This window comes from Lynx rufus, unplaced genomic scaffold (genome assembly GCF_022079265.1).
Source record: "Lynx rufus isolate CCGP_SWC_20201006 ecotype Redwood Valley unplaced genomic scaffold, mLynRuf1.p SCAF_7, whole genome shotgun sequence".
NCBI lineage: Eukaryota > Metazoa > Chordata > Mammalia > Carnivora > Felidae > Lynx > Lynx rufus.
In genome coordinates this window covers 15,251,165-15,271,853 of record NW_025814889.1, presented here as the reverse complement: position 1 = coordinate 15,271,853, position 20,689 = coordinate 15,251,165, and the positions used below count along the sequence as shown (strand labels likewise).

The 20,689-nt window shown below is 43.8% G+C and overlaps 2 protein-coding genes across 3 annotated transcripts in view; one reads left to right on the top strand and one right to left on the bottom strand.

The window, feature by feature from the left end:
- Window positions 1-881: 881 nt before the first annotated feature.
- Window positions 882-9,288, top strand: C1QL3 (complement C1q like 3). The gene is made up of 2 exons (XM_047066521.1): window positions 882-1,775; window positions 7,583-9,288. Exons 1-2 carry the CDS (start codon window positions 1,188-1,190, stop codon window positions 7,760-7,762), a joined length of 768 nt encoding a protein of 255 aa, XP_046922477.1. The 5' UTR covers window positions 882-1,187; the 3' UTR covers window positions 7,763-9,288.
- A 1,530-nt stretch (window positions 9,289-10,818) lies between these two features.
- PTER (phosphotriesterase related) overlaps window positions 10,819-20,689 on the bottom strand; it is a 33,843-nt gene continuing 23,972 nt past the window's right edge. Inside the window, exons 3-4 of one of the 2 annotated variants that reach the window (XM_047066235.1) lie at window positions 16,979-17,119; window positions 10,819-11,274 (exon numbers count right to left, since the gene is read on the bottom strand). In XM_047066235.1, the coding sequence (XP_046922191.1) occupies window positions 11,064-11,274; window positions 16,979-17,119 (352 nt within the window). In that variant the 3' untranslated portion in view covers window positions 10,819-11,063. The remainder of the gene's footprint in view (window positions 11,275-16,978; window positions 17,120-20,689) is intronic. The other variant, XM_047066234.1, reaches the window with a different exon arrangement.

The window sequence follows — 20,689 nt, the reverse complement described above, 5'->3', positions numbered from 1 at the left end:
AGCTCCCCGCGGGGACACAGGGGGCTCAGGTGTGACCTTCGAGTCCCCGAGGCCATTGCACATCTGTCTCCCTCCCCCTCCCCCCGCCAGGTGTGTCCAACGAGAGAGCTGCCATCACCTGGGCTCGGCAAGGGAGTGTTCACGATCTCACTGTTCATCCATGTGCAGAGGGGGAAAAAAAGAGAGAGAGAGGCTGAGAAAAAAAAAATCCCACATTGTCAGAGTAATGCCAAACTCTCTCTGAGTGGGATGCGCGGAGCAGATGCTGCAGTGAGACGCCAGAGCGGCTCCCCTTCCTCTGTGCCTTGGGTGCCTATAAATTGCTCCGGCGCGCGTTTGTCAGCCTCCTCTTCTCCTGGCAGGTGGTACCCGGGCAGGATTCTGCGTTCAGTCTCTCTCGCGCTCCGCTCCCGGCCGCCAGGCGCTCGCCGCTGCTCACTGGCCCCTCCGCTCCAGCCCCGAGCCTCGCCGCGCTGACCGTGCCCGCCGCCGCCGCCGCCGCCGCCGCCGCCGCCGCCGCTGCTCCGCGCACCCGGGGGGCGGCCGGCCCGAGCTCGCGGGGGGCGGGGGGGTGCGCCTCTCTTAGGGCTGCCGTGGCGGTGGCGAAGGAGGGGGAGACAGGCAGCGGAAGGGCGAACCGAGCCAGCGAGAGAAGCCGAGGAGGAGGCAGAAAAAGGCAACTTCAGACGGAAAGTTGGTGCGAACTGGCGCAGTCGGCAAAAACGGAAAAGTCGATCGCAGGCAGCGGCCGCATAAAAGTGTGAGCGGCCCCGGGCGGCGCGAGAGGCGGCGGCTGGCTCGGCCCTCCGGGTGGCCGCGCCGGCGCCCGAGGCGCAGCCACAGGTGCCAAGGGGCTCGCGGGAGGCGAGAGGGCGCCCTGCGCGCCCCTCCCCCAGCCCCCACCCCCCAGCCCGGGACTTCAGCTCAAGTCGCCCGGCGTCCGAGCTCCCTCCCCAGCCGCAGCCTCAGCAGGGGGAGCGGGAGCAGGAGCAGGAGCAGGCGGGGAGCGGCCGGCGCGCGCCCGCCCAGGGGAGTTGGGGTTCGCAGGGGGTTGTTTTCGGCTCTGAGGAGGTCCCCGCCCAACCTTCAAAATTTTGTCCAAAAGCAGACAAGAGGATCGCCCCGCGCTGAGCCGGCTGGTGGGCAGCAGGAGGCGCCTGATCGCCGCCGGGGCGCTGGGGGTGGTGATGGTGCTGCTGCTGGTTATCCTCATCCCGGTGCTGGTGAGCTCGGCCGGCACGTCGGCGCACTACGAGATGCTGGGCACCTGCCGCATGGTCTGCGACCCCTACGGGGGCACCAAGGCGCCCAGCACGGCCGCCACGCCCGACCGCGGCCTCATGCAGTCCCTGCCCACCTTCATCCAGGGCCCCAAAGGCGAGGCCGGCAGGCCGGGGAAGGCGGGCCCGCGCGGGCCCCCCGGTGAGCCCGGGCCGCCGGGTCCCGTGGGCCCTCCGGGCGAGAAGGGCGAGCCCGGCCGCCAAGGCCTGCCGGGCCCGCCCGGGGCGCCCGGCCTGAACGCGGCCGGGGCCATCAGCGCCGCCACCTACAGCACGGTGCCCAAGATCGCCTTCTACGCCGGCCTCAAGCGGCAGCACGAAGGCTACGAGGTGCTCAAGTTCGACGACGTGGTCACCAACCTCGGTAACCACTACGATCCCACCACGGGCAAGTTCACCTGCTCTATCCCGGGCATCTACTTCTTCACCTACCACGTCCTGATGCGCGGAGGGGACGGCACCAGCATGTGGGCTGATCTCTGCAAGAACAACCAGGTGAGTGCCGGCAGGCAGCTGGGTGGGCGGGGAGGGAGCGCGGGAAGGTGCAGGCAAGAGGGAGGAGACCCCGGAAATGGGGGTGGGAGCCCGCGGAGGAAGGGCGCGGCAGCCGGGCTCCCGGGAGTGGAGCCGAGGGGACGCTGTTACTCCCTGGAGAGGCGGGGGTCGCGGGCCTAAGAGGGCGCCCGGAGGCCCGGAGAGGGCGGTTCCCAAGCTGGGACCTGCGCTCGCTGTGCGCGCGAGTGCGCGAGCGACCCTCGAGGGCAGGGGAGCTGGGAGCTCGGTCCCCTGGGCAGCCCGTGCCCCGGGAGGCCGGGAGCGGGACGCTACCCTCGGCCGGGGGATCTTCTGCAGCTTAGGGTCGCTCTCAGGCTTTGCCTGGAATAGGACGGCTAGCGGGGAGCCCCGAAGTGGGCGTGCCAGGGTGGCAAACTCGGGGGAGAAGGGGGCCCGCTGGAGAAAGAAGGGACCCGAAAGAGCGAGTCCAAGTGTGGGGCGTCCCGAGCCGAAGAGGGACCGGGGACTTGCGGTCGCCAGGGCCCTTGCGGCGTCCCAGACCTCGGAAACAAGCATATAGTCAAATGCAAGACGCAAACTCCTGTTTAGATTTCAGCCCCAGCAGAAGAAGGGGGAGAAGTAAAGAGTGTTGATGACAAAAGAAAAAAGTTGAGACTCGTGAGTGCACTCCGTAAAACACGCACCCAAACGCAGAGCCCTTATTCCACCGGCTGGGGTAGGAGGCCGCACAGGCAGGGGGCAAGGAGGGCAGGAGGCCGAGCCGGCCCTGGGGCGATGGGCCTCACCGCCAGGGAGCCCCGGGCCGCCGGCTGGGTAGTCTTTCCAACCCCGCCTTCTCTCGAGAGGCAGTGGCCTTGGCCTTGACTGTGAACCAGCCTCAGAGCAGCGCCCGGGCCCCTGGGACTTAGTCTCCTGAGCTGGTCGGCTCTGCCACAAGGGCCACGGGTGGCCACTTTTATGCCGGCGCCACTTTACCGTTTGCTTGAGAAATTCGCGGTCAGTGCAAAAACAAAGTGTGTCTAATTTCTCAGTCAGAAGAGGACAATAGTATTTGTAACTGCCTAAAAGTGTAATCAGACCTGAGGCTCGCGCGCTGAATCAGCAGCCGCACTCGGGCAAGGCCTTGCAACCTGCCGCCTGAAGTCTGGTCTGGGTTCTCTGGCTTTAATGTTGCTTATTGGGTGGCCCAGGGAACCCCGCTGTGGCCAACTTAGATTTAACGAGGGCTCATTGGGCTTCAGATCACCCGCCCCCTCGAAATCAGACCTTTTCCGTTCTAACCCAGGTCTCTAGTAAGCAGCATTAAGGCAGGATTTATTCCAAAGGCCTAATTCAGTATCAGAGTTTTTTCAAAAGTGGAAGACAAATACTCTAAATGTATAAGGAAGGGCACAAAATCCTGCCCTCCCCCTTCCTCCCACCCGTCACTTCTAAAGGAATTAAAAAAGCTCAAGGAACCCACAAGACAGGTAAAACAAAACAAAACAAAACAAAACAAACAAACAACAACAACAAAAAAGGGAAAATGGCCACCAGGCGGCACTGACAGGGTTGTTTATTATAGTTATTATGCACAAAAAATAATATTAAGATAAATAAAAATCATTTATAGAGCAGTGAGCCAGGTATAGGTAAATGGCTAAAAAGGGCATGACTCACCGTACCCAAATAGAGGTATTCTGTCGCCTTTAGGGAATGGTTTATGACCAGCCCCTTGGCAGACAGTGATGAGGCACCCATTTCTTTTCAAATTGGCTCTCTTCTGACTCAAAGGTTAGGTCTGGAAATTACTGTCGGGCTGAAGGATTGTTTTTAGAGGTATTAATTAAAATGGAACAATACCAAGTTTTATCAGCCACTGAATAAAAACACTCACATCTTTTAAGTATCCAGAAATGGCAATTGCATGACTAATCAGGGAACGATACATATTAATTAGTTTAAGTGTTCTTATCTCAACTGCTGAGCTCAGGTATATTGTACTGATTCCAAGAAAACCATTTCTTATACATGCGCTACCTGCATTTTGTTTTTAAAATTATTTCATTGTTTGGAGAGTCGAATGCTCCTTTGTATCATCCTAGCAGGCACATTCTGTGAGGATCAGGAAAAAAAAAATAAGGCAAACCAGCTGACCTTATCATGTAGCAAGCTCTCCATTGGCATTATTAAGCTGTGACTTCTTCAAAAGGTGTGCAACAAGTAATTAAAAAATATATGTATATGTAGTACCACACAATGTATTTTCGACTTCAACATGGACTCTTTTGGAAAATGGCTATTAAAATATTACCATTAAGGAATTTTATCCCTAGAACAGGACTATTTTGTAAAGTCTGATTTGCAGAGAGTTGCAAATGAGAACTATTTTATGAAATTTATTTTATTACTATGAAACAAATAGTTTATCCTTGGTTTTCAGTTATGTTCTTGTCCGATCACTTCTTAGCATGGCAGTCTCCCCCCTGAGCAGACCTAATTTGTTTTCATAAAACAGAAACTCAGAGATCTATGTCAGTGTAATGTGCTATGGATTAAGTGGATTTGAGAAGCACAAAAATTAAACTAAATATGCAGTTCACTCTAGGATAGAGGAGTGCCTCTGGACCGTAACTATATGGGAAGCATTTTATTTATGCTTTGTGTTGAATGCAGGATCACAGATGGAAACATCAAAGGCCGGTAAATTAACCTGATGCACCACTTAACCTTTTGTTTATGATCCCACAGAAGTACAATGAAAATGAAATTATGGGAGCATCAGTAGCAATTAATTAAATTAGCAAATGTTACCATAAATATCGTCTCCGATGATAAACCCTCACTAATAAGATAATGCTAAAGCCACACAGGCTGCTACATTCTCACAAATATGCCACTAAAGGGATTACAGTTCTCATATTCCCTGTTGAAACCATCAACGTAAAATCTAATCATACCATTTGTTGATATGAAAGGTAAAAGTTGGACTCAAATGGCTTTATAAAGAGACAGGAAACATAATTGTAATGTGTTTGTACACTTTTAGCAGCCAAACCTGAATTTAAAAATTGCTGTGTGAGCACAGTCACTGTAATGTCCCTGTAACAAGCCACTGTATTAACCACTGAAGCTGGCCCCAGATTAGAACCATAAAACAACTCAGGACCAATTTTTATTCTAAGAATGTGTGAATTACAGCATGGAGGAACATGAGATATATTGGAAACAACAGTCTGTGAGTTGATATTCATTTATTAGCAAGATTAATGAAATGCCAAATTAATACCATCATTTTAAAAAGCTGTGAAACCCGCACTACAGATGAAGCGGAATCTAAATAGTTAACTTGTGATATGAAAAGATTTTAGAGGACCTTTAGGCAGAAATGGGTACATAGGGCTGAGGAAAGGATGCATCATATTCCCGGAGAAAATGCTGAAATCTGTGTACATTTGGGAACCTGAAAATAGCCTCCAAGGTGGATGCATTACCTTGCTCAGTAGTTTGATGGCTTAAAGGAAGAATTGTTCGAAGTCGCCGAGCTGGTTACTAGAGCTTGAAATTTCAAGTGCCATTGTACCTTCCGAGCGTGATCAGGTGAGCAGACATTCTGAAATTGTCCAAAGCGTGCTGGAGTATGGCAGTTATTTAATTGGGAAAGTCTTGCGGTCTACAGTATAGCTTAATAGCTCAAGAGAATCACTTTTATTAAAAAGCAGTCACATGACAAAGGAAGTGAAAAACCATAAGGGTAACCTTCTAGTCTGTAGGATCACACTAATGCATTTGCAGGTCTCCGTGGTTGTACCTACAGAATAAAAATGGTCACATTTCCATGGTTCTGTGCTTATACCCTATCGAATAAAAACTACGTTTAAGACTATTGTCTCTAAATCAAGGGATTTTAATGAGTCCTGGTTCCCAGATGCCTTTCTATAGAGAACAGTGTTAAAGCACAACACCCATAGAGCAGAGCATTTTTAAATACCTACAGCACTAAATATGTCTGGTTATCAATAATAGCTGAATAGTATATTTATGGATTGTGAATTCATTAATATATTACTGATATGGCCAATTACTAATTTGTCTTTTAATTTCTCTAACCCGTTAAAAATTCACACGTTAAGAAAAACATCAGGTCATAACAGCGCTATCCTCCTCGTAGATCCCCCCCCCCCAGGGAATTTATAACTAGGTGAAATTAATGAATCAAAACATTCAACTCCTACAAACCTACAATTAATTTCTAGGAAATACTGTGATGTTACATTGTATTATTACTTAATGGTCAACACAGATCGCCTCGCTGAATCGGTGTATACATTTGAGTCAGTGTTTCTGAGCATAATTGCGTGGTACATTGCTTTCACTGTATTAGTGTCAGTTAGCCCAGGGTTAAGCAATTCTAAATCCTTTAAGCCCCTTTCTCCTTTTGCTATACGATATCCAGAGAAAGAAATTTTTAAAATATTACTCAAATTACTTCACAAGTTCAGCAGTGTCAAAGAGCCTTCTCCTTTTTTAACATTTCAGCATTAATGTGAGAACATAGCCCATGAAAATTTAATTTGAAAACCTATCACTTAAATTTTGAAAGAAACACCTGGAAATTCTTGACGTGTGCCTCGTTTCCCTCATTTTGCCAGCACACGGTACCCCAACTCAGGTATTATTACATAACACAGGTTTACAAAGCCACTAAGTCGTTTGCTCTGTTATTAAGGGAAGCACTATTATAATGGAATAGAAACAAGGCACAGAGTAGAAGATGTCTTACTGAAATAAGTCAAATATAAGTCTGCCTATGGAAAATTTTTTTTCCAAGGCAGAATCAAAATATGGCTAAATGAATATGAAGCCTAATCAGAGTTGAGAATGTGATAGGATGTCTATGTCACAGGCTGAACATGAGAGGATTATAGGCAGCTTCTATCCTCAAAGCAAACCACACATTTTAGAATCACCTAAATATAAAAGGGTATTCAATCAGATCATTTAAAAGTTTTAGAAATTGTAGAGGCCTCAAATCTTATTTCCTTCTACAACTTTTAGATACGTGGCAATTAAATAATTTATTTAAGTGCACACAGCACAATGAAATAATAAAAAGCCACAAATAGAAAAATGAACTCTGCAAACTTGGGTGACGTTTAAGTGAGTTAGATTTCTGGCAAAAAAAAAAAAAAAAGGCTTTACTTGAATTAGATTTCGAAAGCCTCACATCAAAAGGCTTTCTTCATTTTTTTTCCCCTATGTAGTAGAGCTGGAGTTGTTTTATTTCTCTGAATCTCAACTGCCTGTGGATCTCGATTTTCTGAAAATCCTGGGGACCCGCTGAAGTTTGGATTAAACCTCTGTACTCATAAACAGCTGGTTTAGATTATTGCTAATTGGTCTGAATTGAAATGCAAAAAAAATTACCCTTATTTCCATTCCAAGAAGTGATTGGGCGTAGAGGTTCAAGGAATTAGAAAAGGTGCTGATTTAGGAAGAGAATAGGTTGGTGTGCATCGTTTACCACGTAAGGTAAGAAAAGACGGCTGCCTTGACCCTCAGGAAAGCACCATTTTCTTCTTTCTGTTCCTCCTTTCCAGTGATAGAGCTCAAACTGTTGCAAAGATCTCCTCAAAGAGCTCCAAGGCCCAGGTGGACTCTCTCATGCTGAATTCTGTGCTATGGCAGCAAGTCTGCTTACCGTGCTGTGAATGGATGAAAAAAGAGAGAGAGAGAGAGAGACAGAGAGAGAGAGAATACTGGAGAATTTTCTTCCACGCATTCTAATTCTTGTTTGTTTCACATAGGTGCGTGCCAGTGCCATTGCCCAAGACGCCGATCAGAATTATGATTATGCCAGTAACAGTGTGGTTCTTCATTTGGAGCCAGGAGATGAAGTCTACATCAAACTAGATGGCGGGAAAGCACACGGAGGAAATAACAACAAATACAGCACATTTTCTGGATTTATTATTTATGCGGACTGATAACGCAGAAACTAAGCTTATTATTCTGAGTTTGGACACTGGATTCGTATGGCTGACGTCACTGAATCAAGGATCCCAGGGGATGCCAGTTGCGGGGCACCTCAGTTGTGTATATGTGGGGAATTCAAATGCTACCTGACTCACATCTGTATACTCAGAAACATTCTGTAAAAAAAAAAAAATTAAAAGCAAGATAAGCAGATGTGTTATCCATTACCGCCAAAGCAAATTCTCCTCCTTATTGTTAGTGTCCATGTGAATGAAGTCCTATATAGATCACAAATTTTTATAGAAAAATCTAAGACACTGAATTATTTCTCCAGTATCTATGATACTTTGGTGTTCTGTGACCCTGCTGCTTTGATCCATATATCAGCTTTGGTTCTTGTGAGTTTACCTGCTTCTGATGATACTTGGAGTCCATTCATAGTGTGGGGAGAATGATCTTACCCTGCAGGAGAAGGTCTAATTGAAATAATGCTGCTTGTCCCCAAAGAAATTGTTTGCCTTGTACTTTTGTTAACTTTAGAGCTAGTCCTGGGAATGATTCAACTTCAAGCCTTAACCTGGAATTTTCTGGATTTGAGGGAATTCCCAAGCCTATGATCATTTTCACATTTCCTTTTTCTTGTGAATTTTCTTTTCTCTCCTTTCTGGTGATTATCTTTTAAAAATGGAGATCGAAATTGTATCATAGGATTACCCTCTAAGTGTGCAAATGTGTAATTATGTGTGGTATTTAGAAGATCCCCTGTGTGTCCATTTTGTCAATAGAATGCGTTTAGATTTACTTAGAAAGTCAGAGAAATTTATTCTTTGGTGTTAAATCAGACTGAGGCTTTTGCTTTCTTTGGAACAAAAGATTCTTCATAAACCCAATGCACAAAGGTTTAATTTGAGCTACTGCATGGGTCACCAAGGGGACACTAAGTAAGGCCTTCAAATAGTTACTACAAGTCCTGGCCTGAGGTTATTTCAAAAGGAATAATTTCACGTATAACCAATATGACAACAAAGTGTATATATTTTATACCAGTATCTGCTACAAATACATGTATTTGTGTGTACATGCACACACACACATATGTTAGAGGAAGTATAATATATATATGGCTTCAGACCATAGGCACAGTGGCTGTATAGCCTCAAAAATTTAATTTAAAAAAGTATGTGTATATATACACACAAACACGCAAAAATTATTTGACTTATTTTGGATCGAAATATATTTTGGATTACAAAAGTGTATGGAATAGCAAAACAATTGAAATGGCTTCTCTCTTAAGAGCTACCCAGAAACGTAAAGTTTATTAGGTTAAAATGCCCTATACGTCACATGTCTGTAAATTAAGCCTACGGCTTCTTTATTACCATATGCCAATCAATATTCCCACCGCATTCTGTGTCAGACTGTTAATATTAGGACTGCAGAAACGGGTGGCTCTTTTTTGCAATGTCTATGAATTATATGCATTTGAATGATCACTTTTTTCTTTTTTCTCAGGTGGATTAAAGCTGACAGTAAAGTAGATTCTGAGAGTAGTGCAAATCATTTCTCTCTGGTTAAAATACACTGCCAAAAGCCATCTCTTTAATCTAAGAAAAAGATTAAAAATGCATGTTGATATATCCTCCCTATCGGACAACTTCCACTGTTACAATGAAAAATCTGTCCCCACCCCTCCCTCCCCCCCCCCCACCTCCTCGGTTGCCTTTGAAGACTCTGACAAGTAGATTTCAAAAACAGGGATTTAAAAATCTGCTTGTTTTACTGGTGAAGGACATTTGCATTTTTTCATTTAAAGGAATTAGTTTGTTCCCCCGGCTCGTTCCTCTTGGGTACTTTATGTTCTAATACACAGAAAGCGTGATCATCTTTGAGCCACAGAAATATCTTGTGTTTCGTAAACCTCAACTTTCCAAAAGAGTTATGCATGATGTTCCCATCTGAAGGTGCTGTTTGCTTAGTTTAAATGCCTTGGTCGGAGTCACTGTCATGATGTCTATGATCAAAAATGCTTAGCCCATTCATCAAGAATAATGACTAATTCTATTTGGCCTTTCTAATATGTTAGATAACTGATAATGGGGTTTCAACGAATTTATTTCTATTGAACGATATATATTTATCAAAGAGGAATTGGTAGCTGGGGTTTGGAGTTTTTGGGTTTTTTTTGTTTTCGTTTTTGTTTGTAACAAATAGCATAATGAGGAATCAACCAAAAGATTAATTTATAAACAGCAGTGCACATCAACTAAGAGTTTTAAAAAGGCTTTATTTACACAAAACATCGGGGGTGGGTACCTTTTGAAGAGTAGGCTCGAGTCAGAATGCCATTTCTAATAGATCTGACCTTTTCTTCAGATAACTAAGCATCATTTTCTCTGTTTAGACCCAAGGAAAAACAAATAAAAGGTAAGGGAAATAAAGGGAATATATATATGGCAAACATTTCTCTTTTTTTGCATATATATTATTAATTAAACTGTGGCCTTTGTTATTATAAATGTAATGATTCATTAAACTATATTATGTAATATATTTTGACTTTTACCATTGAATTTTTATAATTCAGTATTATGTTATGTGTTCATGCCCCCTTATACAAATGTTTAAACTAACAAAGCTTTACAGCAAAAAATGGATACCAGGAAGCCACAGGCAACAAAACTGATTTATTACCAGTCAATATAGATAGGTAGACAACTTCTACAATATATAATGAATATAATTAAGCCTCGACAATATTTTTATCATTGTGAATTGGTGATTGCATTACAGTGTCCTTTGGGGGGGAAAAAGCCTCAAACTTTAACTTCCCTGGCTGCAGAAGCTATTTTCAAGTGCCATATTATTCATTAAGCATTAATTAAAGAACAGCAGGATAATTAGTAGGATCATCAATATTACAAGAAACATTAGATTGCTCCAGAAGGGGGTAATTTAACTAGAAACACTTTAAATTTCCTCAAGTAGTGCAGCTGATAGATTAAGAAAACAAAACAAAGCAAAACTTTGCTAGAGGGGATACAGAATATAAATCACTGTTTGGAAATAGGTGCTTCTGTATTTATTTTGTTAAAGGCAGAACAAGAGGGCTCCGTTCGGTCAGTAACTTCCTAAAGGTACCGATGTACCAGCTGGTTTCTGAGAAGGCAAAATTTCTAATTCTCATAAATAGGAAATGATCCGTCCTTCGTCCTACATAGCTCTGATTAGTATCTCACTGTGGGTCTGAAATCACTGAAAAATGTTCTCTGCGAGCTTTCTACTCAAGGTGTGAGTCTGTAGACCACCATCCTACTTGAAAGTTAGCCATTGCTTAGGGTTCTCTATTAGTATCTTATCAAGTGCATTCTCAGTGATCCCTCTAAGCAACATTTTAGGAACAATGTTGGTAAGTATATGAGAGTAGCCGTGACCTCCATACTTCATCAGCCGATGCTTCGTATGTATGTCGTGTGCCATCAGAATTCGATCTTCGTAGCCTTCATCCACCAGAAGACGCACTCTGTGAAAAATGTCAACTCATTATATGGCGTTTGTCTCACATTTAAAATGATCAGGGTGCTTTCAACTTTTTACTCAGAAATCTATTGTGCTTGCTGTAGAGATACTGCCTTCTTCTATGGCATGTGTACTGGGAGACCCTTAATAAAGATTGCGTGCTGATGGTAAAGGTAATATTGCATCGTAGTAGGAACATGATCCTTATTCCATGCACACAGAAACTTCCAGCCTGTGATATTTATGACAGTGCCTACAATACGGCATTAAAAATAGTTCTAATAGGATGTGCCAGTCTGAGTGAATGGCTGCTTGGGCATTGCACGAAATAACTTCGTTCTAGGTTTGTATCCAGCTCTCCACTCTAAAATACCTCCCTCGGTGGTCCCATTTTCCAGACTTCACTCTCCCCCCGCCCCATCTCTCTCTCTCTCTCTCTCTCTCTCTCTCTCTCTCTCTCTCTCTCTTATTTTCTAGCAAATAAAATCAATGGCAATTTCTGATTAAAACAGAGAAGCAAAAGGAACCTTCGCAAAGGTAAAACATTCTGAGAGTCAGATCAGTTGATTTGAAAGGAAGGGGCATACGATAAGCGAAATGGTCATTTTCAAAAGATCAGGAAGGGTACCTCTGTATTTTGAGCATCTGTTCCTTTGAAGTCTACGAGAATTCTGACTTAGTAGTAGTAGTCTTGGAGCACTGTATTAAATCAACCAGTACAAATTTACTCTGTCTTCCTTCTATCTCAACAAGATTGCTGTAAATACCAAGCCGTTCCTTTAAATTTATAGCCAGTTGACTGGAGAAGGGCTTTCCAACTACTGTCTAAACATCTAATCCTCTTTGCTTTGTTAAATGCTGTAATCTATAGTGTGAGTCACCTCCTGACAGCCACCATCTGTGTGTGTCTGGACTCTGGGCAGTGTCTGTCATGACTTCCACGGGATTCTACTGGCAGAAGGTGCAAAGTGGAGACAATGGCTCTTCCCTGGCGTTCTTTTCATGGTCATGTCAGTCTCTGGATTCCCAAATGAATCTAGATGGTCAGACAGCACCTTCCTCCAAGGGCTAATTATTCAAAAGATATCCTTTTTGTGTCTGTGACATTTCTTGGCATCCTAGCGCATGAGTCATATTTAGTAACTACTAAAAGTAAGCAAAATTGGGCCACTGCACAGAAACCTCAGACACAAAGCTCTGCCCTCTGAGAACATACATTTTAAAATAAAATAATAATTGAAGGTGAGACATTGTGTTCGTAGGTCGTGCCTAACAAGAGCCACGTCGATCATTTTTGTCTAGAAATCTGTATTCGTGTCATTCATACGCATGTCCTGTAAGTATTTGGATGCTGTTTGAGCCACCATGGATATTTACCTCGTAAATCTGTACAATGTCCAAAAGCTCTGACCTGAAGTTACTTTTGGAACTCTCTTTGAGGCAATTCCCTAGAAAGTTCTAGGGTCATTTATGAGAAGAGAGAAAGATTTGACAGAATGCATGCCCACGCTGAAACTTAGTGTGGCAACCCTTAATCCACAACTGAGAAGGAGTGTCACGTTATGGGAAATTTTAGGGTATGCCTTCCTCCTTATCGTCTCTGAGCATTTCCCAGAAGTTTTTGTCTCTTTCCCTTGTCTGAGGAAAAAAAGCGATACCGTATTATGTCAGAGGCATATCGTATGGAACAGCAGATCCTTGTTGTTGTTCCTGCAACACTGCTACTCAATTGTGAAGTAGTAAGGAAAGAGTATAATGGCTAAGACACTCGCTTAAAACTGAGAATCCTTAGAACTGATTTAAGTCAAGAACGTAGAGACTAGCTACCTCACGACAAAGACACTGCTATGACTCTACAAAACAGTTCTCTCCTGACTATCAAATCAAGATATGACTTGGCCAGTCTTAAAATAAAAGCTCCTCTCTCATGCTGTGCCATTGTGTGGAAGAACAGTAGTTCCGAGACGCTGCCAGAAGGAAGGAACCACTGTAGATGAGAAGACAAAAATGACAGTAATTATAGAAATACAAATGAGTTAGTGTTTTGCAAACAAATATTAGAGAGAGACTACAAAGTGTGAAAAGGCAGAGATATAATAAGATTTGAGAAATGGAGCGTAAGATTGAAAACAGGTGTCAGACACAGAATTTCTGGTGCTGAAAACCAGAGGTAGGCAGAAGCGTGCTTCTATGTTCTTGCAGTTCAGAGATGTAAGATGACTAAGGCTCAGAAAGGGACTGCCAATGGATGATGAAAATCAAGTGCCCAAGAGATGGCGGACCAGGGTGGGTGCTGGAACACACCCCTGCCTAAAGGTCATTCGGTAATTACCGTGAATTGTGCTTGAGCCAAGTGACCTTATGCATGATTTTAATTTAGGGAAGATAAAGCATACATACATATACATGAACACGCATATACCGCATATATATTTTGATGTATTTCCAGACATCTAGAATGTTTACATTTGGCTCAATGAAAACTGGCCAAAATTAAATTCTTGTTCTTGAATTAATAGCCAGAAGTTATCAAGGAGGAATATGAGGAGAGGTGCTGGTCATCCTCCCCCCCTATATCCTTCAGACCCCCTCTGCCGATCCCTTCTCTCTTAGTCAAGGTCTGGGAGCTGCGTGGGTGGCATAGGGTTGCTTCAGAAGATACAAAAGGTACAGCTCACTGCCACAAAGGGGCTTAGGAAAAGGAAGCGGGTCTTAGAAGCAAACTTCCCATTTCCAAGATGAATCGTAAAACGTATGTTGAGGGCATTCATCAGGAAACAGGGTTTGGAGATCATGAAAGATGAGAAAGCCCTACCCTACGCCCCCACTTTAAATCCCAAAGAATATTCACCTCACAGCATGGCCCAGGCTCGAAGGGCCCTGGGGTAACTTGTCTGCCTGTACTGAATGGTGCTCCTAAGAAAGTTAGGTAAAATCCTGACGCAAAATTAACAACAACAAAAACGGAACGATAAATTGGTGTATTAAAGAGCTGATTTCAGTGGTTTAAAAAAATTTGTTTTAAGTCCTAGCTTCATGGGTCAGGTCAGTTTGCTCCTGTACAGCTGAGCATCTCCATATTTACATAGCAAGCGTTACATGGATCAGCTAGCTCTCCCTGATGATATTGAACTTGAAGCCTATTTTACTGTTAATGAGGTCATGAAGGAGGAGTACCCATACGCAGGGACAGCAGAAGGCACACAGGTGTAAAGGTTGGCCACCCACGCTAAGAGCTGAGGGCTGTCCCTGACCGTGGCCACAGATCTTCCCCTCAGTTCCAGTGTGGGGGTATGTCCTACCGTTGCTGCGTTAGCCTCCGTTTCTGGACATCACTTCTGTAGGTCAGGTGTCTTTACTTGTAGCCCACACAGTTTTCTACGCCCTTAACCACATTCTGGCCCATCTCTGTCCCAGAAGACTACTTCCTCTCTGAAATCCCAATTTTCACTCTCCCACCCCGACCATGAGTCACATTTCTCTTTTTCCCTCACCGTCTTCTGGGTACATTCCCCCCTCACTCAAGCTTCTGATTGGTTGCCGCTGCTATGTTATTCCCACCTCGTCTTACTTTTCTCTATACCTTCTACTGTTCATCTTGGACCTCAGGACCCTCACTCAACCCCACCCCAGATCCCCTGTCGACCACATTTTTCAGACAGAATCCCAACCCTCAGTCTCTCTAACTGTTCACGTTTTCTGCTTCTCCTCAAAGCTTCTTTGGTCTTATTATCAAAATACAAAACTTTTTTTTGGGGGGGGGGCGGAAAATCACCAAGTCATGTGCACTGGTGCCCATGTTCAGTCGTGCAGACATGATCTTGAGCCTCACCGGGGTCTCACACACACCGTGTCCTATCAGTATCTGTCTCATTCACTCAGTGTCCATTCCCAGCCTTCCTCCTCTTCTACAAGGTCCTGCCCTGAATCTGTTCCCTCCTTCGCAGAAGATAACCATGTTGACTTCACAGGGACCCTACAGAACACAGGTGGTCATATGTCCTCGGTTTCCCATTCTCACCACATCTATCTGCATTCACCCCATTACTCGCCTTACACCTTTCAACCAACTTTCTGTTTGCTTCCCAGCTGCCATCTGTTTGTCTCCTTGGAAAGCTTGCTCTATATCTCCTCTCTCCAGATTGTTTTAAGTTAGTGTCGATCGACTATTTTCATATTCTGCACCAGACATTCAGGAAAAACTCTTCATACTTTATTTCATATAAATTCCATAACCCTATAGAAGAGGTACTTCTTCCTGCGATTTGTTCTCTTTGTGTCTCTGCTTTTGCTCTCAGCCACATAAACATTGCTTAACCCTTCGTTAGTTTGAGAGAGAGAGAGAAAGAGTGAATGGGGAAAAAGGGTAGAGGGAGAGAGAGAAAGTCTCTTAAGCAGGCTCCACACTCAGAGTAGAGCCCAGCCATGATCCTGGGATCATGACCTGAGCCGAAATCAAGAGTCGGATGTTCAACTGACTGAGCCACCCAGGTGCCCCAAACATTGCTGGACCCTTGACAAAACCTTCCCTTGATCCTATCTTGTCTTCTCACTTTGACCCTATGCCCCTGCTTCCCCTGACCACCAAGCTTCTTGAAAGAGTAACCCCACCTTCTCTCTCCTCTTCCTTACCCCCTACTCATTCTTCAAGACTTTTCTACGGAGACTTCACTGACTGCACAGTGAGCATCTCCAGCCTTTACCTCACTGATGCCGGCCACCTGTCAGTTGCCCAAGCCCTTCTGCTCCAAACAGTCTCCTGCACCTACTTGCACAACAACATATTTCCCTGATTCTCTTCTCACTTTGAAAACTTTTCGATCTGTCCTTGAGTGACTCTTCCTGAGTCCATTCCTTAAATATCATTGTTCCCTAGAGTTCTGTCCTCATTCTCTCCTCTGAGTGATCTCACTCATTCCCACGCTGCCAACCATGACATACAAACCAAAGATGCCTAGATTTATGTCTGAGTCCAGATCTCTGCCCTGAGCCTCACAGCCTTATCCACAGCCCCACTGGATAGCTACTCTTAGATTATTCCCAAACCAAAGTCATCCTTGTCAATCCCAAATCTGTTTCTCCTCCCAGATTCCCTAACTTGGTGCATCCAATGTTCACATCACCGTGTAACCAGGACAAACCAGGTAACCATCCATCCTTGACTCCAGAAACTTTCCACTTGGTTACAGAGAATGACTCGGACAGTTTGTTGCTTCGGCAATTTTGAGGGGTCAAATTCTATATGATGTTTGGTCTTCAGACATTCTACTTACAGCATTTAAGTTTCAATCATCTCCACAGTGAATATTTTTGATAAAGCATTTCACACACATGTTGTAGGAGGTTAGGACTTCAGTGTGGTCAACATGGGAAAGAAACCACTTACTTCATTAGGGATAGAAAGACGAAAGCATCTTTGTTCTCTTTTTGTCATGGCAGGGGTTAAGTATTATCTGTTTCTTGTCAGCTGCCCATCTGCACTGAACTCCTAAGGCTCTGCTAAGCTTTTGCCTACTTAGGATGACTCATTTGCTTCTTGAAATAATATATAGAGATTTCTCTCCCCAAAACAGCATTGATACATTTTTTTCTGCAAGTCTCTGGTTCTGCCTGCTCACTGTTTTCCGAATCTTTGCTAATACCTACCCAGATATGAATCAAAAAGGACTGGTAAAAGGGAACACTATCAGGGATTTCATCATATTTACCTCCTAATTCTTTTATTATCATTGGGCATGTCGATATCCGGGTTGAATTGGTAATGAAGGAGTTCAGTCCCAAAGAGATCATATTCCAAGTAACAGCCAAGTTGAGCAAACTCCAGGAGTTCCTTTTTATCAAGTATAGTCCTAGAGGCAATAAGACAGACACAGTGTAATTATCAAGAGCATATTTTCCACATATACAGATTAAAAGTTTTAAGTACACCATGTACTGGAACATAATTAAAGTAACAGAAGTTTGAGTCCGCACTTATGATGTGACTATAAAATAGTAAGTTCAACCTGTTACCAGAAATAAGGGAATTTACCGTATCTAAAAGGGAGTTTCCCTTCTAAAGTGCTTGGGAACTATAGACATTTTAATTATGTTGCCATTACTCAAAAACAATCTTGCAATTCTCCTTCAGAACTGTCTTCAGGATATGTTCCGTATTCTTTTGGAAATCCTTCATAGCAGCAGAACAGCTGTGAGCTCTGGAAACTATCAAAGGGAACTTGGCATCAGTCTGGTGAACTAGGTGAGTAATACTAATCTGCGTAAAACATGAAGCTAAGGTAAGGAGATTTTCTTATGGAGATCATAAGGTGGTTCCAAAATTAATTCCAAGGCCTTTGTGAATGTCATTGCTTCTTTTTAAAAAGGGGGACAAAATTCCTACAGTTATTTATTTGTGTTCTGGTGTACCTATTTTTAAATAGAATTTATTATTTTGTGATAATCTTTATGGATATCTTCTCATTTCTTTAGCGATCGTAGTAAGAATAACACTATCTTATGATGTAAGACTGTGTAAATGAATGGGAAAGGAGAGGTATGTGAGATAAACACAGGCTACAGACAGGGGAGCAGAGTCCAGAGCAAGAGTAGATTATCTCAAGACATTTAGATTATAATAAGTAAAAAGGGACGCATTAGGTCAACCCCCAAAATACCATGGTAGAGATTCAAACACATGGAAAAATAAGGAAGAAAGGAAGGAAGGAAGGAAGGAAGGAAGGAAGGAAGGAAGGAAGGAAGGGAGGGAGGAAGGGAGGGAGGGAGGAAGGGAGGGAGGGAGGAGGGAAGGGAGGGAAGGAAGGGAGGTAGGGTAGGGAGGAAGGATTTGTTCTTCAGGAGACAATATAGAAAAAATGTGAGGGGAAAAGTGCACCCCATTAGACATTGTGTGAAGGGTGGTAAGGGTGTAGATTATGGAAGTGATTGAGATCCCAAATTGGCCTGGTGCAGAGTGGGATTTATCAGATGATCATTGTCTTACTAGGCTTTTATCCACTGATATTCTATTACCTTGGCTATTCCAGGATGCAAGGATTAAAGCACTATCATATGTCTATAAATCTGCTTCTAAGAGGTCACAAGTATTTTCAAGGCCTTTCTTCCAAACCATGGGAGGACCAATTAAGCCTCTGTGTGTCATGAGTGCAAGAGTTTTCTGCTGTCTCGGGATGCTCCCTAGGAGCTGACTATTGACTTTCACTCTGAGCAGTCATATTGTAGCTGCTTCCTTTTTATTCTATTCAACAATTCAGCATAACTTAGAGTTCACGATGTTGTTTTAGGCAGGGAGGCTAAAATATCTTTCTTTTATACTATAAAACGTGCATTAGTTCTGTGCTGTCTTCTAATACTATTCCTTTTCCATCTTCTTACCCCGGGGACCATCTTTTGCTTCCAAAATTACTTGCCTAAAAGAATATGTGTTTTTCTATAGTAGACACATTCTGTTTTCCCCCAAAGAACCATGCTTAAAAACAAAATATGCACAATTAAAATAACATAAGAAGGAAAAGATAAGTTTAGTGTGTTTCTTTCGAGTCAGTTCCTTCAGTGTGTTAATTACTGGGTAGGTGGGCGGCGAGGGGGGGGACAAACCAGGGATGCAGGGGCCAATAACATGTTGGATCAGACTCTTTTCTGCTTCTAATGTCTTTATTCTTTCTGTGGCCTAATGTCTTTAGACTAAGTTTTCTAGACTTTGAATGACACACCAAGGTAGATATTCAATGAGAAGCCTGTAGTAAATGAAAAGCCGTAGGAAACTTTTTCATCTTAGTTCCAACTGAAAATGAAAAAATAGGGGCGCCTGGGTGGCGCAGTCGGTTAAGCGTCCGACTTCAGCCAGGTCACGATCTCGCGGTCCGTGAGTTCGAGCCCCGCGTCAGGCTCTGGGCTGATGGCTCGGAGCCTGGAGCCTGTTTCCGATTCTGTGTCTCCCTCTCTCTCTGCCCCTCCCCCGTTCATGCTCTGTCTCTCTCTGTCCCAAAAATAAATAAACGTTGAAAAAAAAAATTTAGAAAAAAAGAAAAAATAAAATTGCTTATCATCATAATAGCTAAAAATTATAAGAATTTACCATGTGTCTGGCATTGTGCTAAAGCACTTTATATTTGTTACCCCATTTCATATTCTCCGTAATCCCACTGGTCTCAATTTTACAGATGAGGAAACTGGGATGTGAGAGATTAGAGACTTATTCAAGGTGATGTGTTGAAATATAAATTCATTTCAGTGCTAGAATCATCTATCTTCACCCTCAATCTATATGACTTCTACTGATAAACATTTTGTGCTCAAAGAACGTTTTCCAGAATTACACTGACTGTAGCACACAAAGGGTTTTTTAAATCTTTATTTTGAAATTTAATTCCCTCTCACAAAACGCACTTGAAAAATGGGGAATATGGGGCACCTGGGTGGCTCAGTTGGTTAAGCATGTGACTCTCAATTTCCGGCTCAGGTCATGAGCTCATGGTTTGTGATATGGGGCCCCATGTTGGGCTTGTGCTAACAGCACAGAACCTGCTTGGGATTCTCTGTCTCCCTCTCTCTCTGCCCCTCCCCTACTCTCACACACTCTCTCTGCCTCTCAAAAATAAATAAATAGGGGCGCCTGTGTGGCGCAGTCGGTTAAGCGTCCGACTTCAGCCAGGTCACGATCTCGCGGTCCGTGAGTTCGAGCCCCGCGTCGGGCTCTGGGCTGATGGCTCAGAGCCTGGAGCCTGTTTCCGATTCTGTGTCTCCCTCTCTCTCTGCCCCTCCCCCGTTCATGCTCTGTCTCTCTCTGTCCCAAAAATAAATAAACGTTGAAAAAAAAAATTAAAAAAAAAAATAAATAAATAAATAAATAAACTTAAAAAAAAAAGAAAAGAAAAAAATGGAGGATTTCCATCAAAGGGTAGTGTGGGAGCTGGGCCATGATAAACCTGAAAAGTAAGAAAGGATTACTTTGAAGAGTTCTTTGTTTGCTAGCTCAAAGGGTAGATATATACAGTAGGCAGAATTTGACCATTACAGTTCTATTAGACAATTTCACTGACATGGTCAAAGAAGGAGAAGGAACTATATTAATTATGACCATTGCTTACTTTCTTACCAGGAGCCTGACATTGCCCTGTGCCTCTTACAAATATTAAGGGGCACATATTAAGAGTCTCCTATCCCAGGCTGGACTCCTGAAGTCCAGAACTGCATGTCTAATTGCCCGTTTGCCATCCTCACTGAGATGTCTAATAGATAGCAGACTAAACCCCTCCTCGACCACCATAAACCAGCTGTCCCAACACCCTTCCCTCTCTCTTCTCACAGCAACTCCATCCATTCGTTTGCTCAGGCCAAAAACCTTGCTATCGTCCTTGACAGGCTTCATCTCACACTATACATCTAGCCTGCCGGGACAGCTTTTTGGCTCAACTTTC

Bases quoted from the DNA above. Each gene is read 5' to 3' on its own strand.
- C1QL3 (XM_047066521.1), top strand. From the start codon at position 1,188: ATGGTGCTGCTGCTGGTTATCCTCATCCCGGTGCTGGTGAGCTCGGCC. The intron at 1,776-7,582 runs GTGAGTGCCGGC...TGTTTCACATAG, and splicing joins ATCTCTGCAAGAACAACCAG to GTGCGTGCCAGTGCCATTGC.